Source organism: Malaclemys terrapin, chromosome 7 (genome assembly GCF_027887155.1).
Source record: "Malaclemys terrapin pileata isolate rMalTer1 chromosome 7, rMalTer1.hap1, whole genome shotgun sequence".
Classification (NCBI taxonomy): domain Eukaryota; kingdom Metazoa; phylum Chordata; order Testudines; family Emydidae; genus Malaclemys; species Malaclemys terrapin.
The window spans coordinates 85,451,025-85,465,638 of NC_071511.1; the positions used below are offsets into that span (position 1 = coordinate 85,451,025).

At 45.3% G+C, this 14,614-nt stretch overlaps 2 protein-coding genes across 3 annotated transcripts in view; one reads left to right on the forward strand and one right to left on the reverse strand.

Annotated features, from left to right (window-relative positions):
• CDH23 (cadherin related 23) overlaps positions 1–14,614 on the reverse strand; it is a 516,293-nt gene that overhangs the window by 68,448 nt on the left and 433,231 nt on the right. The gene's annotated exons all lie outside the window — the stretch shown is intronic.
• VSIR (V-set immunoregulatory receptor) overlaps positions 1–14,614 on the forward strand; it is a 50,620-nt gene that overhangs the window by 11,045 nt on the left and 24,961 nt on the right. For both annotated transcript variants that reach the window (XM_054034017.1, XM_054034016.1), the window contains 2 exons: positions 9,096–9,548; positions 11,266–11,322. In XM_054034017.1, the coding sequence (XP_053889992.1) occupies positions 9,096–9,548; positions 11,266–11,322 (510 nt within the window). The remainder of the gene's footprint in view (positions 1–9,095; positions 9,549–11,265; positions 11,323–14,614) is intronic.

Below are 14,614 nucleotides of genomic sequence, written 5' to 3' on the forward strand. Positions count from 1 at the left end.
ATATTTCTAGGGGCAGCATTCTGGCGCCGGCCATCATAGGCGCCAACTCCGAGACATGGGAAAAAGTGCCCCCGCCGCCCCAGCTCGCCTCCGCTTGCTCCCCTGAGCGCGCCGCCGCCACTCCGCTTCTCCCCCTTCCCTCCCAGGCTTGCCACACGCGAAACAGCTGTTTCACTCAGCAAGGCTGGGAGGGAGGACAAACCAAGCGGCGGGGCGCTTGGGGGAGGCAGTGGTGGTGGTGGAGCGGAGGTGAGCTGGAGCGGGGAGTGGTTCCTCTACCCCCCGTTATTTCCTGCTAGGGTGACCAGATCACCAAAGACAAATATCGGGACGCGGGGCGGGGGGGGGTGACGTGGCGGGGGGCGTGGCTGTTCTCCCCCCCCGGGCAGCGAGACTCGGGAGCAGCCGCTGCTGCAGCTCCCACTGCCGCGGGGGAGGAAGCGGCCATGGCGCTCCGCGGCTGCGGCTCTGGCGCCCCCGAACCCCCCGAGCCGGGGCCTGCTGCAGGGACCCAGCAGTGCACACACTGGGCCCAGCCCCTGGCCAGTCGCGTCTGGGCTGCTGCCCAGCTGGTGCTATCCCGCGGCGGCCCCGGAGCGGGGGCAGCAGGCCCCAGCCCCCCCGTCCCGCTCGGGTCCCGCAGGGGAACGAACGGGGCTGGGCTGCCGATGCCTCCGCCCCGGGGCCGCCGCGGGATTGCACCAGCTGGGCAGAGCCCAGACGCGACTGGCCAGGGGCTGGGCCCAGGGTACGCGCTGCTGGGTCCCCGCAGCAGGCCCCGGCTCGGGGGGTTCGGAGGCGCCGCAGCCGCGGAGCGCCATGGCCGCTTCCTCCCCCGCGGCAGTGGGAGCTGCAGCAGCGGCTGCTCCCGAGTCCCGCTGCCCGGGGGTGAGAACAGCCGCCGCCTGGCCCCGCGGGCCGCCCCCCTCCTCGCCCTACCGCCCGACTGAGTCCTGCCTGCTCGGGGCCAGGCCGGACTGTTACTCACCCCGGCCCCGCGCTTCCCCTGAGTCTCCCGGGCCTCCCTCCAGCGCTTGCGGAGGGGGGAGGAAGGGTGAGCCCGGGGAAGAGGCGGGGATTCGGGGAGGGAGCCAATCGGGGGAGGAGGGGGCGGAGTCGGGGCGGGGGGGGGGGTGCGAGCACTTCCGGGCTCTAGGCTCCGGGGCATTTCCTTGTTTGTCCGGTTGTCCCGACCGCATGTCGGTCGGGACGCGGGACAAACAAGGAAATATCAGGACGGTCCCGATAAAATCGGGACGTCTGGTCACCCTATTTCCTGCACCCCCCCCACCCTAGCTCACCTCTGCTCCGCTTGCTCCCCTGAACGCGCCGCTGCTCCGCTTCTCCACCCTCCCTCGCCTGAGAGGGAGGGGGGAAAAGCGGAGTGGCAGCACACCCGTGGGAGCAGGCGGAGCGGAGGTGAGCTAGGGCGGGAGGTCGTGGGGGGCCTGCAGGAAGCAATGGTGGGGGGGAAATGCGGTACACCGGGGGAGGAGGCGGGGCTGGGGATTTGGAGAAGGGGTTTGGAAGGGGTGGAGTTGGGGCGGGGCCGGGGACAGAGGGGCACGAAAAAAAGGGGGGGGCGGCCAAAAATTTTTTTGCTTGGGGTGGCAAAAATCCTAGAGCCGGCCCTGCCCTCTCCAAGAGTTGCAGCTGTCTGGAGGTGCCTGCCTTCCATGCCTTCCTCATTCACACCTCATTCAATCAACAGGGCAATTGATTACAAAGTGGGGGGAAGATCTTATTCTACTTCTAGCAAAAAGACATTTTTCTTTTACCTTAATTATACTACCGTAGAGGCCCGCTATAACAAATTACCGAGGTTCAATACTGCTGTTTTGGTGGGGTGGCGCTGGGGAAGGAGGGTTTGTTTCTGTGTGGTGTGTGGCGCCGGGGGGGTGTTGTGTTTTGGGGGGGCTGGGTGGCGCTGGGGAGGGGGGTTTGGCAGCACTTGGGGGGTTTCGGCCCTCAGCTGTTTTCTTTGGAGTAATATGGCCCTCGCCGCTTTACGAGTTGTGCAGGCCTGCATTAGATGAATTAAAAACTGGCTAACTGATAGGTCTCAAAATATAATTGCAAACAGAGAATTCTCATTGACTAGGTGTGTTTCCAGAGGGGTTTGCAGGATTGATTCTTGACCCTACACTATTTAATATTTTTATCAATGACCTGGAAGAAAACATAAAACCATCACTGATAAAGTTTGCAGATGACACAAAAATTGGGAGAGTGGTAAATAATGAAAAGGATAGGTCACTGACCCACAGCAATCTGGATCACTTGGTAAACTGGGTACAAGCCAACAATGTGTGTTTTAATATGACTAAATGTAAATGTATACATCTAGTAACAAAGAATGCAGGCCATACTTACAGGATAGGGATTCTATCCTGGGAAGCAGTGACTCTGAAAATGATTTGTGTGGGGGATAATCAGATGAACAAGAGATCCCAGTTTTATTTTGTGCCCCAAAGAACTAATGCAATCCTTGGATTCACAAACAGGGGAATCTCGAGTAAGGGTAGAGAGGTTATTTTATCTCTAAATTTGACACTGGTGCAACTGCTGTGGGAATACTGTGTCCAGTTCTGGTGCCCACAGTTAAAGGACAATGTTGATAAACTGGAGAGGGTTCAAAGAAGAGCCACAAGAATGATTAAATGATTAGAAGACATGCCTCATAGTGATGGACTCAAAGAGCTCAATCTATTTAGTTTAACAAAGAGAAGGTTAAGGGGTAACTTGATTACAGACTATAAGAATCTACATGTGGAATACTATTTAATAATGTGCTCTTCAGTCGAGCAGAAAAAGATACAACGAGATTCAATGGCTGGAAGCTGAAGCTAGACAAATTCAGATTGGAAATAAGGCATACATTTTTAATGGTGAGAGTAATTAACTTTTGAAACAATTTACCAAGGGTTATGGTGGATTCTCCATCACTGACAATTTTTAAATCAAGATTGGATGTTTTTCTAAAATATATGTTCTAGGAATTATTTTGGAGAAGTTAAATGGCCTGTGTTATACAGGAGGTCAGACTAGATGATTACAATAGTCTTTTCTGGCCTTGGACTCTATGAATTTATGTCAAGACAATTTAGTTTAGAAGGAGGATGTTTGATAAGTGGTAGGCCACCAAGGTGGGACTAGTTTCTATTTGTAGATATTTTATTCATTCAGTCAACAAGAACTGATTGAAAAACAGTAAAATGATTTATCAAAAAAAATGTTGAAATTTCCAAATTATTTCCATGTTATAAAATTAAAAATGGACCAATTTTCCATTTTGTGAAAATTGTCCATGATTTTTACTGACATTTTAATCAAAATCTTTACAGAATACTTTGTTTACTAAAACTGTGTTTTCTCAGTGAAAACTGGGGTTTTGGTAAACAAAAACATTTTAAAATTATTTTAATTTAAAATTTGATTTAAAACATTGAGAAAATAGAATATTTTATAACACAAACTTTTTTGTGAAAAATTAATTTTAGAAAAGACAATTTTCAATAAAAAACCTTTTTATATGAAAAAAAATTGAGAAATGGCTCCTTTGGTGCCTTTTCATTGTCTAATCTGTTCAGTGTGATGGATATAACTGTGGATGTATATGTACTTTCAGGTGCTAGGCTGTGTCCTTTCTGTTTGCATGGGGCCTTTAACTCCAAATGAGGGGGGCAGGCAGGAAAACAATCAGGGCAATGAGATGGATGGAGGCAAGCAGGAATTGTTCCACCAGTCACTTAGGATTGTTTGAAATATTAAGGTATCAAATATACACTTATAGAGGGCTATAATAGAGACAAGGGGAGAGTGATTGGATGTTTGAATATATATGAACCTTTGATGCCATAGGGAAGAGAGACGCATGATAAAAGACTGTTTATCTGTACAGTGTGGATGACATTTGTTAATCAGTTGAACTGTAAAGGGAATTATCCTCAGTAGCGAGGCCATACATCATTTTGGGGAGAGAACACCAATTACAATAGAGTTTCCTAAAGACTACACCTTGTGCTACTGGTACAGGAAGAATGCAAAGAGTACCAGTGCTACCAGCTGCCATTTTCCCCTCCCCCAGTCTTATCACACAATCCAGTAGATAGCTTTAAAGAACTCCCCTTTGAGCTTAGAAAACAGAAGGAAAATACATAAAGCCAAACACTGTGGGCCGTGGGTGAACCCCCCCTTAGGAGAGGCTAGCCCCACGGCCCCACCCTTTCTGCATGAGGCCCCACCCTCCACGGCAGGAACCCTGAGCCCCCTCGCCACCCCACCCCACCCCTGCCACCGGAGGACCTCTGGGCTGGCCCCAGTCCCGGGCCAGCCAGCCAACCCCAGCTGCACCGGCCAGCTGGCCCAAGCAGCCCCAGCCCGGTTGGCCAGAGCAGCAGCCCTAGCCCCTGGCCAGCCTGAGCAGCTCCAGCCCAGCGGCCTATGGCTCTGCCTTCCCTGGCCTATTATACCCACCACCCCAAAGTGGCAAACACTTCACATATATGGTAACTTCTGCCCCGCATGACGGTTGGCATAGGATCTCTTACCAAATATGTGGGTTGTGTTTATTTTCCACTGTAAATGGGTTCCATGAAATCCTGTAGGTGAAGCAAGAGCTGTTTTAAGATGCAGAGTAGGCAAACGTATGTGCTTTCTTTTCAATATTTAAAAATATACAAACCAAAAAACCCACACACACACACAACGTGGACTTCCCTAGCTCTCCTCATAGACAAGTGTCACAAAGTGGTTAGGCAGATCCTAGCATTGCAGTGACTGTATAGGCAAAAACAGCAACTTAAACATGCTCAACAATAGCTCAGACCTAGCCTTGGACATTATAACTTTTCTTATTCAGTAAGGGACCATTGGGCAGGGCACTGGGGCAAACATTCACTCCTTAAAATAAAATGCCACAAGATCTGTAATAAGCAACAAAGATCTGTAATGTCCACCTCGACAGCAGCCACTAAAAGAAGGCAGACGAGATGTTGCCTCATCTGCAGGATGGCACCTCAAACAGTGCAGCACTCCAGTAGTACTGTAATGCAATGTCCATATGAGATACAAGCCCAGCTGCTGGACTCAGCTTCCCAGTCTATAGGTGAGAGCTTCCCACACCAAGGATCGCAACTGTGATCACAGATTCATAGGAAAGAAAGATAGAAAATCCCTTCTAGACCGTCATCCAGTCTATTCCACATGCTGGCAATGCAGACTGCTCTGTCACAGGGCTGACTCTTCTAGGTGGAGTGGCCATCCATTTCTCAGCCTCTAGGAACTGCTGTTCAGTGCAAACTCAATCATGATATTATGGCTGAATCCACTGTGTGCAAAGAGAGAAAGCCATGGCATGAGTCCCTCTGATGTGGGGCCTCACAGTTTGATGGTCCAGCTTTAAAGGGGGAAAATTGGTGGGGATGAGCGGGACTCCTCTGATTTTCAGGGGACCTCATTACGGAGGTAAGAAATACAAAGAATCCCATGGGACACTTGTCAAAGGTGTTGCAAGTGCAGTTTCCTCCAATAGACTTCTACCTTACCTTCCCCTCTCTCCCTGGAGGCCCCTTTTGTACTCAGACCTCATGGAATCAGGATTAAGAACCACTCTTCGTCATTTGCACAAAAATATCCAGAGTGCCCAAGGTACTGAGATCGGCACGCAGAGACCCACCCAGAAATTTCAGAGGGTCCTGTGGCACCTTTAAGACTAACAGAAGTATTGGGAGCATAAGCTTTCGTGGGTAAGAACCTCACTTCTTCAGATGCATCTGAAGAAGTGAGGTTCTTCTGTTAGTCTGAAAGGTGCCACAGGACCCTCTGTTGCTTTTTACAGATTCAGACTAACACGGCTACCCCTCTGATACCAGAAATTTCACTGTATCAGAGCCCCTCTAACTTTATTTCCCCCACTGCCTGCACTGTCAGCTGAAATTTAGAAAAAATAGTATGAAAATAAAAGTAAATAATACACTTAAATGATTCAGGTGCACCAGGAGGTTCAGAGTCCAACAATGTTCTAAATACAACAAGTAAAGGACAAAAATTGAAAGACTTTAAGGACATTTTTCACTTCCATTTGTCCAAGATCAACTCTGCTATTTGAGCTGGAGGTCTGTTATTGGCTGAGAAAGTCACATGACCCTGCATAGGTTAACATTAGTTCTGCATTAGAAATTAAGTTCTTGTCAATGTAGGGACCTAGTCTAGAACATAATTTTCAAACTCTATTTGAACAAGGTTTGTCTGTCTTCTGGGTGGCTAGGTAGTATGTAAACCGAGTGAACTTGAGCCTGTTTCAATCCTGAAAGACTTTTGTGGTAGTTTGAAGCAATGTGTTTCGTTGGCTCTTGCGAAGTACATCAAATGAAAAACCTCAAAGCAAATAAAGATGGAGCCAACAGAACAACAGGATGTAACAGCAGTGAGAGAACATTTTGTCCTCACAACACCATCCAGGGCCGCCCAGAGGATTCAGGGGGCCTGGGGCAAAGCGGGGGAGCTTGTACTCACCGGGCGGCATCCGAGTCTGTGGCGGCGGCATTTCGGCGGCAGGGGGCACTTCAGTCGCTCTGCGTCTTCGGCAGCACTGAAGGGCTCCCTGCCGCCGAAATGCCTCCGAAGACCCAGACCACCGTCGGGTGAGGAAAGGGATTCTCGGCCAGGGCTCACGGGGCCCGGGACCTGGGACAAATTGCCCCACTTGCCCCCTACCCCGGGCGGCCCTGACACCATCATAGCTGTAACAAATTAAACCCCAGAGACACCTCACCAAGTGGTCCCCCTTTATCAATAGTTTCAAAAATACAATAAAGAAATCCTCTTTTCTCTCTCTCCAGTTTTTGAAGGAGCCCCTGGGAATAGTGCTTCTGGGATAGTGGGCTGGCTGGAGGCTCAGTTAGGCAGAACCTAGGTGGGCACCGTTCCAGTCTTCCTCCACACGTTTGCACATGCACTGCAGTATTAACTTACAGTACCCAGCCTCACCATGTCAGTCATGGTTCCTCACAGATTTGCCAGTTTACCACTACCTGACCTGTAACACCCCACGTATTCCAGTCCTGGGTCCCCACTCAACTTTGCTCATATACCTTAATCCTGACTTTCATCACCTTGCAAGCCCCAGAAAGAGCTCTGCTAATACACCTCAGTTTGGAGCTACAATCATTCCCTGCTGTTCCTTTTCTGGGCCTCTTCTGAGCATAATTTTCAGTAAACAATGATGAGGGATTTCCAAACTCCGCAGAGAACAACTTCTCCCATTACGGAATTTGAGTGTCAGACGGTGCCACCTCTGCCTTTAGAGAAAATGGAAAACACAAGCAGTCTTGCATAAACAGGGTGGGGTTAAAAACCAGTCTGATCTTGGGGTGGGGGTGGGGAGATAAACTGTTGCTATTTCTTTTTTTTAACAGGCATTAACAGAGCCCGGGGGGGGGGGGGGGGGGTTGTGGGGAAAGAAGGAACTGAATATAATGCCAATGATGAGGATTTGTAATTGAATCATAGGCATTGTGAAATTTCCTCATTTGAGAACCATGTACTCCCCCTCCCATCATCCTTCCCTCACAAACACAGAGGCTGCTGATCCACTTTCATCTCTTGCAGCAAATTTTACAGTGCTAAGATATCACAGAACTGCATCCCACAGCCCTAGTTCCAGTAAGTGAGTGACCTGCATAACACTACTGCTGCAACCCAAATCAAAAAGAAGGCAAAAGTTCCTTGCTACATGACAGGAGTAAAAATAATAACTTGTTATGGTTCAAGTACATTAAGCCTACTGCCTACTGAAAATAAGTCTTATTTATAAGGTTAAGGTACACTTCTAACCTTTCCACTACATTATTTACATAAAATTACATACTTTTTACATATTTTTAACACTTTGGTGTTCACCAAACCTGTAGCCATTGAATGGGAGTTTTGCTACCAACTTAAATGGAAACAGGACCTAGCCCTAAGATCTAAGAGATTTCTCCTCCTTTTATTTACTGGGACCATCTAAAAAAACCTGGATTATTTTATGGGTCCTGTACATACGAACTGTCCAAACCAAGTGCTGTCTGTTCAAAGTACACTTCCTTTGAGTGCATCCGAACTCCAGAGTGGACAGGTTAGATGTCACTATCATGGTTTTTTAAAACATGTATTAAACATGTTGCATTATTACAAGATTTTTGACTCTGCTTGGGTGAAATAGTAGCAAAATATTTAAGTATCTGAGAGGTATAACATTAATTGGATTATCAGAAAGTCACTTGTCTATGAGAAAGAAACCCATTGGTGTCTGCTGTCTTTGATTCACAGATCTAATTCCTGTGAAAGGAATTTGACATTTACTGATTTAAGGTTTCTTATACAATTCTGCATCACAAGACATACTGCCTTTTTGTATATTATAGCATAAGTTTACCCTGTCCAATTCTCTCTCTCCCTACCCCCCTATCCAAATGTATAAAGGATACATACACACAGAGAGAGAAATGGAGTAGAGTTACCCAGCACGGGAGATACCTTAAAGTTTTAGCTCCTCTTGGTGAAATCTGTCTTGTGAGGTTTTTTTTTTTTTAAAGAACATCTGTAATAGTTTGTACCAAAGAACAGTAGTAGCTACATGGAATGAAGGAGGCTATAATGTGGAATAGTTTGGTCACTCATATAAAGTGATTACAGCACAGTGGAATGACAAGATACACAGTGAGACCTCCGGTCTAATTCTTAGGGGAAAGAGGATTTGCAAACATTGGTGATGTCCTGTATAGCGTGTTTGCCTGACCAAAGGCAATGTTTGCCCAATCTAATGCACTTAAATTAGTGGTTAGAGCATAGGACTGAATCAGGACTCCTGGATTCTAATCTCAAATCAGCTGCAATGACACACTGTGTAACCTTGTGTGAATTGCTTAACTAACCTCTGTGTGTTTCAGTTTACTCATCTGTAAAATGGTTATAGTGCTTATCTACTACACTGGGCTGTTGCAGGTGTTTGTTTAATTATATCTTCAAAGCAGCGCAAAGAGTTGTTATTCTCAAACACCTCGTCATTTATCTTACATATTAATTGCCTAGTGTTTCTTTTCTCCATGTAGAACAGACAACAGCTTTCATGATCACCACTCCTTACTCACTCTATGTCTGCCCAGAAGGACAGAATGTTACCTTGACATGCAAGCTCTCTGGGCCACTCGCTTCTCGGCATGACTTACTTTACAAAATTTGGTACTTCAGCAGCAACGGAGACCAAAGCTGCTCTGAGAAGCAACATATCCGCAATGTAACCGAAAGGGACCTGCATCATGAGCCAGGGAAGCATCATGGGACACATAATGTCACAGAAAGGTACTTCCATGGAGAACGAGCAAATCACCATGGGCTGGAGACCACCTCGGACCACCATGGGACATTTCATATCATCATGATGAATCTGACTCTGCAGGACAGTGGCAATTACTGCTGTTACGTGGTAGAGACTAAAAAGGAACATGGCAAACAGAATTACCAGCAAGTGGCTCATGGCTTCATGGAACTCCGCATACAGAAAGGTAGATGAAACTGGGAAACATGTGCAGAATGTGTGTGGGAGAGGCCTTTACAAAGAAAAAATAGCAGCTAAATTCCTGTATAACTTCAACTCTCATTGAAATCAGTAGAAAGACTCCCACTGACTTTAGTGGGAACTGGACTGGGCCCAAAGTCAATACATAAAGATGGTGCTGTAGGTCAGAACTGAGGAGCACAGGCTCAGTTTATTTATCATTCAGGACTGGAAGGTCAGGGGGTGGTGTAATCAGAATCAAAGTGCATTTGCAAAACTATGTGGGGCCCAAGCCTGGAAGAGCAACAGATGTCATAGGTCTGGGTTAAAAGGAAAAAAAGATCATAACTTTTAAAAAAAAATAAGCAGCTGGAAAACACTTTCCCCCCAAGCATAGATAATAAAAAATAAAAATTACATAGTTACATTGATTTTCTGCAATCTCTTTTTGGAAAAAAAGTTTACTTTCAGGCCAAAAATGACAGAGAAATGTCAAACAATGTTTTTGGATGCAAAAGTTATATTTAGTCCTGGACCAATGACAGTTTGATTGTCCAATATCTTGCAAGCATCAAGAGCTAGAAATTAAAGCTGTATCTTACTGGACAGCTAGAAGGCCTAACATTCCAATGGTAGAAAGCATCACTATCTTTAAAATTGTAATAATTGATTTATCATTTCTTTTTGGATTTAAGAAAAATTAGTTAACGGTTTGCTTTAATTACTGTGATTCCTGGCAACTAGCATAATTTGGGTTTAAAAGCAAACAGAAGTGAGAGTGGTGTAGCATAAAAAAAGCAGGAGTACTTGTGGCACCTTAGAGACTAACAAATTTATTAGAGCATAAGCTTTCGTGGACTACAGCCCACTTCTTCGGATGCAGTGGGCTGTAGTCCACGAAAGCTTATGCTCTAATAAATTTGTTAGTCTCTAAGGTGCCACAAGTACTCCTGTTCTTCTTTTTGCGGATACAGACTAACACGGCTGTAACTCTGAAACTTGTCATAAAAAAAGCAAGTCTCAAACTGTGGTCCATGGAATACTATGCTATAGGTATGCAGAGAACTGGCTGGGTACATGGTGCTCGTTCTCTTTATCACTTCCTTAACTGCTTTCAGAGAAAACTAAATATCAGTATTACTTTTCCATGCAAACAATTACTATCATTGCCACAGGGATGTTACGCAATTGCAAATGGGCGGTTAAGAGATCTGGGTGGTCAAGAATGGGCGCAGTGATCCATGTGATCACAACTGAGAGGAAAACTGGCTGCCACTAGACAATCCCTCCATTAAGATGTAGGCCTCACAGCAAAATCATTTGAGAATCCCTGGTACAATTATTTTAACTTGCACTTGTACACATTACTAGTGGCAAATGTGAAGTGCTAGTTGCTAGTGGCAAGTGACACATTGGTAGCTCTGCAACTAGCAATTTGTACTGTCATATCCCAAATGTATGTCAATAAATCCTATAGACCACATCTTCTCTCTGCACTGTAGGTGGAGTAGATGGAGGGCAGGTCAGAAATAGCAGCTACAACTAATTGTCATTGCCATTTTTAAACCCTAGCTGATTTTCTCTCTGTCAAAAAGAAAGACAATTGAAGCAAAGTTAAATGAAATTCCTTGTTTAACTTTTAAGTAGGATTTTCTATCTGACTTATTACTGGATGAGAACTGAATCCCAGGAGATTTAACCAATTCTTCTCTTTAATTCCACAGCCAGAGAAGCATTTCCAAATTGCACATTTCATCCTGGTGCCAACAAAGAGAAAGAAAGTAAGTGTTCTCTATAATGTCCTGCTTATTATCCTGTTCTATGTATTTTCCTAGGCACAGGTGTTTGTTTTACACATTTGCATTTCAGTCAAAACCTGGACAAAATAATGTGGCTGCAAGAAACAAACTCCAGTTAAATCCCTGGGCGGTTTATTCCCTAGCTTCTACACAGTAATAGCCATTGGGACACTGTGTAATCTGCAGGACACTTGTGTCCTAGGTTCCTGGAATCTCCTCAGGCCCAGACTCTCCATGCAAACTACAAATAACTCCCACTGAACTCAACGAAAATCACTCATCGCACGTACTGAGAGAATTAGGGTTATGAAACAAAGCATGCTGGGCCAAATTCTCTGCTGGTATATCTAAGTATAGTTCCGTTGACTACATAAATCTACATTAGCTGAGCATTTTGCCCTGAGGCTTTATTGTGGCACAATATACAACTGCTGGCTTTCACTGCATGATTTTACACCCAGTGCTAACTAACCTCTCAAAGCTATGTCCCAGCACGCACATAAAACCTGGGATAAATTATTTGTGGGTGGTCTTGCCTGTTGTTGCAAAGTCCTGGTGAAGAATGTGGAGATGGGTCTTCCCAACAGGGCCGGCTCTAGCGTTTTTGCCGCCCCAAGCAGCAAAAAAAAAAAAAAGAAAAGAAAGAAAAAGAAAAGAAAAAAAGCGGCGATCAGCGGCAGCTCTACCGCCGCTTCATTCTACAACGGCAATTTGGCGGCAGGTCCTTCACTCCGAGGGGGAGTGACGGCCCCGCTGCCCAATTGCCGCTGAATGGCAGGATGTGCCACCCCCCTGTTCATTGGCCGCCCCAGGCACCTGCTTGCTATGCTGGTGCCTGGAGCCGGCCCTGCTTCCCAAAACAACAGATAGGACAGCAGCACTTTCCGCCTTCTCTGTGTTCCTGTCAGTATCCCATCATGTCCATTCTAACTCCTGGACGGCATTCCCTAACCCCACACCTGAAGCCATATCCAGCCATTTATTTTTACACAGAACTCCCTCATTTATTTCATGGAGATTTCAGTCTGTGGATCAATGGCAGGATAAGGCCCCACATGGCTAGTTGAGCCTAATGTGAAAATGCTGTAGCTACTATACTTTTTGGCCCCCAAGCTATTTTCTGTTTTGCCCCTTTCTCCACATCAGTGTATTTTGGAATGTTTTCTGGATGCTCACTTATTCATGCGTAATGGTTAGTATTTCTGCAGCACCAGAGATGTGCATGGTGCTCTACAGAGAAATAAAATACAAAGACCCCTTTCTGAGGAGCTTATGATACAAAAGAGCTGGAACCGTCTTGGGAGTAACTCATTGTGGTTGACTGGCTGGACTGGTTTACTATCACCCAATGATCTGTGATTACTGGTCCAGGTCCCAAACTGCGCAAGCAGTGAAAGTAGGAAGTGAGCCATTAGAAAGAGGAATTCTGCAGCGTGCTATTCCGCGAACTGCCCAGCGCAAACACACAAAAGGCCTGGATGGAGTAAATACGAGAATCCAGTTCAGGGAAACACAGAACAGAAGTCTGAGATTTAACTGCTATTGCCACAAGCAGAGAATTGAGCAGTGAATTATTTTAGAGAGCTGAAGTGTCAGAGAGAAACCTTTTCCTGTGTGACACCATGAAAACTCTGTTACTATCCTGAGACTGAGACATCTCTCTTCTGACACAGAAACTATTTTAATTTGAAAACATAAGTATCTAAAGAGGAAATCCAAATCTCACATGAGTGATCAGACCAATACCTCACATCAGTAAATAACCTATTTATGCACCTAAATGCCAATTTGAACCCTAAAATGTGGTGTCCTAAAAACGATGTCCACATTCAAAAATGAGGCCTCTGTATTAATACAGATGGCTTCCCCTTCGGGTGCAAGTTACTTCTCCTTCCAGTTTTAGCCTCGTGCCCTAGAACATTGCAGAACTGGTGCTTATGCTAAAGATCACCATCAGACTTTGCAGCAGTGGGCAAATTCCAATATCAAGCACCAAAAGGCTAATGGCCAAGGGACTACCTGTTTGAATTTGACTTTAAACCCCCACTGTCAGGCAGAATGCATTCAAGCACAGTCCAGCATCCTGCAGAGGGAAAAAGCATCAAATTGGATGCATAGAGCAGTTCCAAGGAAAACGTCACTTACCCCTTGTGCTTTTTTTTTTGTATCCTGTCATGTCATTCTGAGGGTTGAACCACTGTGTGCTTTGCAATTACATCAGTCACAGGCCTGATGCCTTCACTTGTCATCCTTTAGATTGGGAGATAGCAAATCAAAGCCTCTGCTACTTGTCTCTAGTGGCTGTGGAAATGGATATGAAATATCCCATGGCACTTTCCAGAAGAGATGGGGATGTGCCCTATCCAACATTCTCTCTCTCAACAGGGATCTAATGTCCTGTGGGTTTGAGCTGTTGCTGGGCACAAAATAGTTTATCTGTTTGTCCATGCAGTCACTAAACTCCAGGTATCTAACTTTTTTTTTTTTTTTTTTTTTTTTTTAAAGACACCTTGAGACTGGAAGATGCTATGTAAAACTAAACTGTATTCTGCAGCACAGCCCCCGCCCCCACCCAGAATTCTTAAATCTGCAAGATAATGCTAATTCTGAACCAGATGCTATAGAAAGAAATCTGGGAAATCATTGTCCTACTGAAAATCTGTTTATACGGAATTCAACAGAATCATGTACCAGTAATACATTTGGCTGCATATTGATATCATCGCCTATCAAAATCCTGTTCTGACCCATTTTAAAATAAACCTGACTTCTCAGGAAGAGGAGTCAGTCAGGGAAGGGTCCCCAGCGACAATATGAGATTCTTTTTTCATTTTTTTTAAATGAATTAATTTCTAGCCCTCATGATTGTGGAGAAAGATTTGAAAACATGACCCGTAAAGGCTCAAAAACCAGAATGCTAATAAAAATAACTTCATTTATTATTTTTAAACCACACTCATGATCTTTGGGCCTGACTCATGGTTTTTGAATGCCTGGAGTTGGCAGTACTAAATATATTCTGTGAATTTATAGTACTGCCAACGCCAGGCATTCAAAAAACATGAGTCAGGGCCAAAGATCATGAGCAAAATTCAGACCTAGAGAAAATAGAAGGAAATCTACTGATTTCAGTAGAACTTTAACCCTTGCACAAGAGCTGAATATGGTCTATTTAGAATTAAATATATTCTGTACTATAAATAAGGATAACGTAATCAGAAAGCTCAAAAATATATACCAACTTCATCAAAAAATCTCCTTTCTGTCACACTGC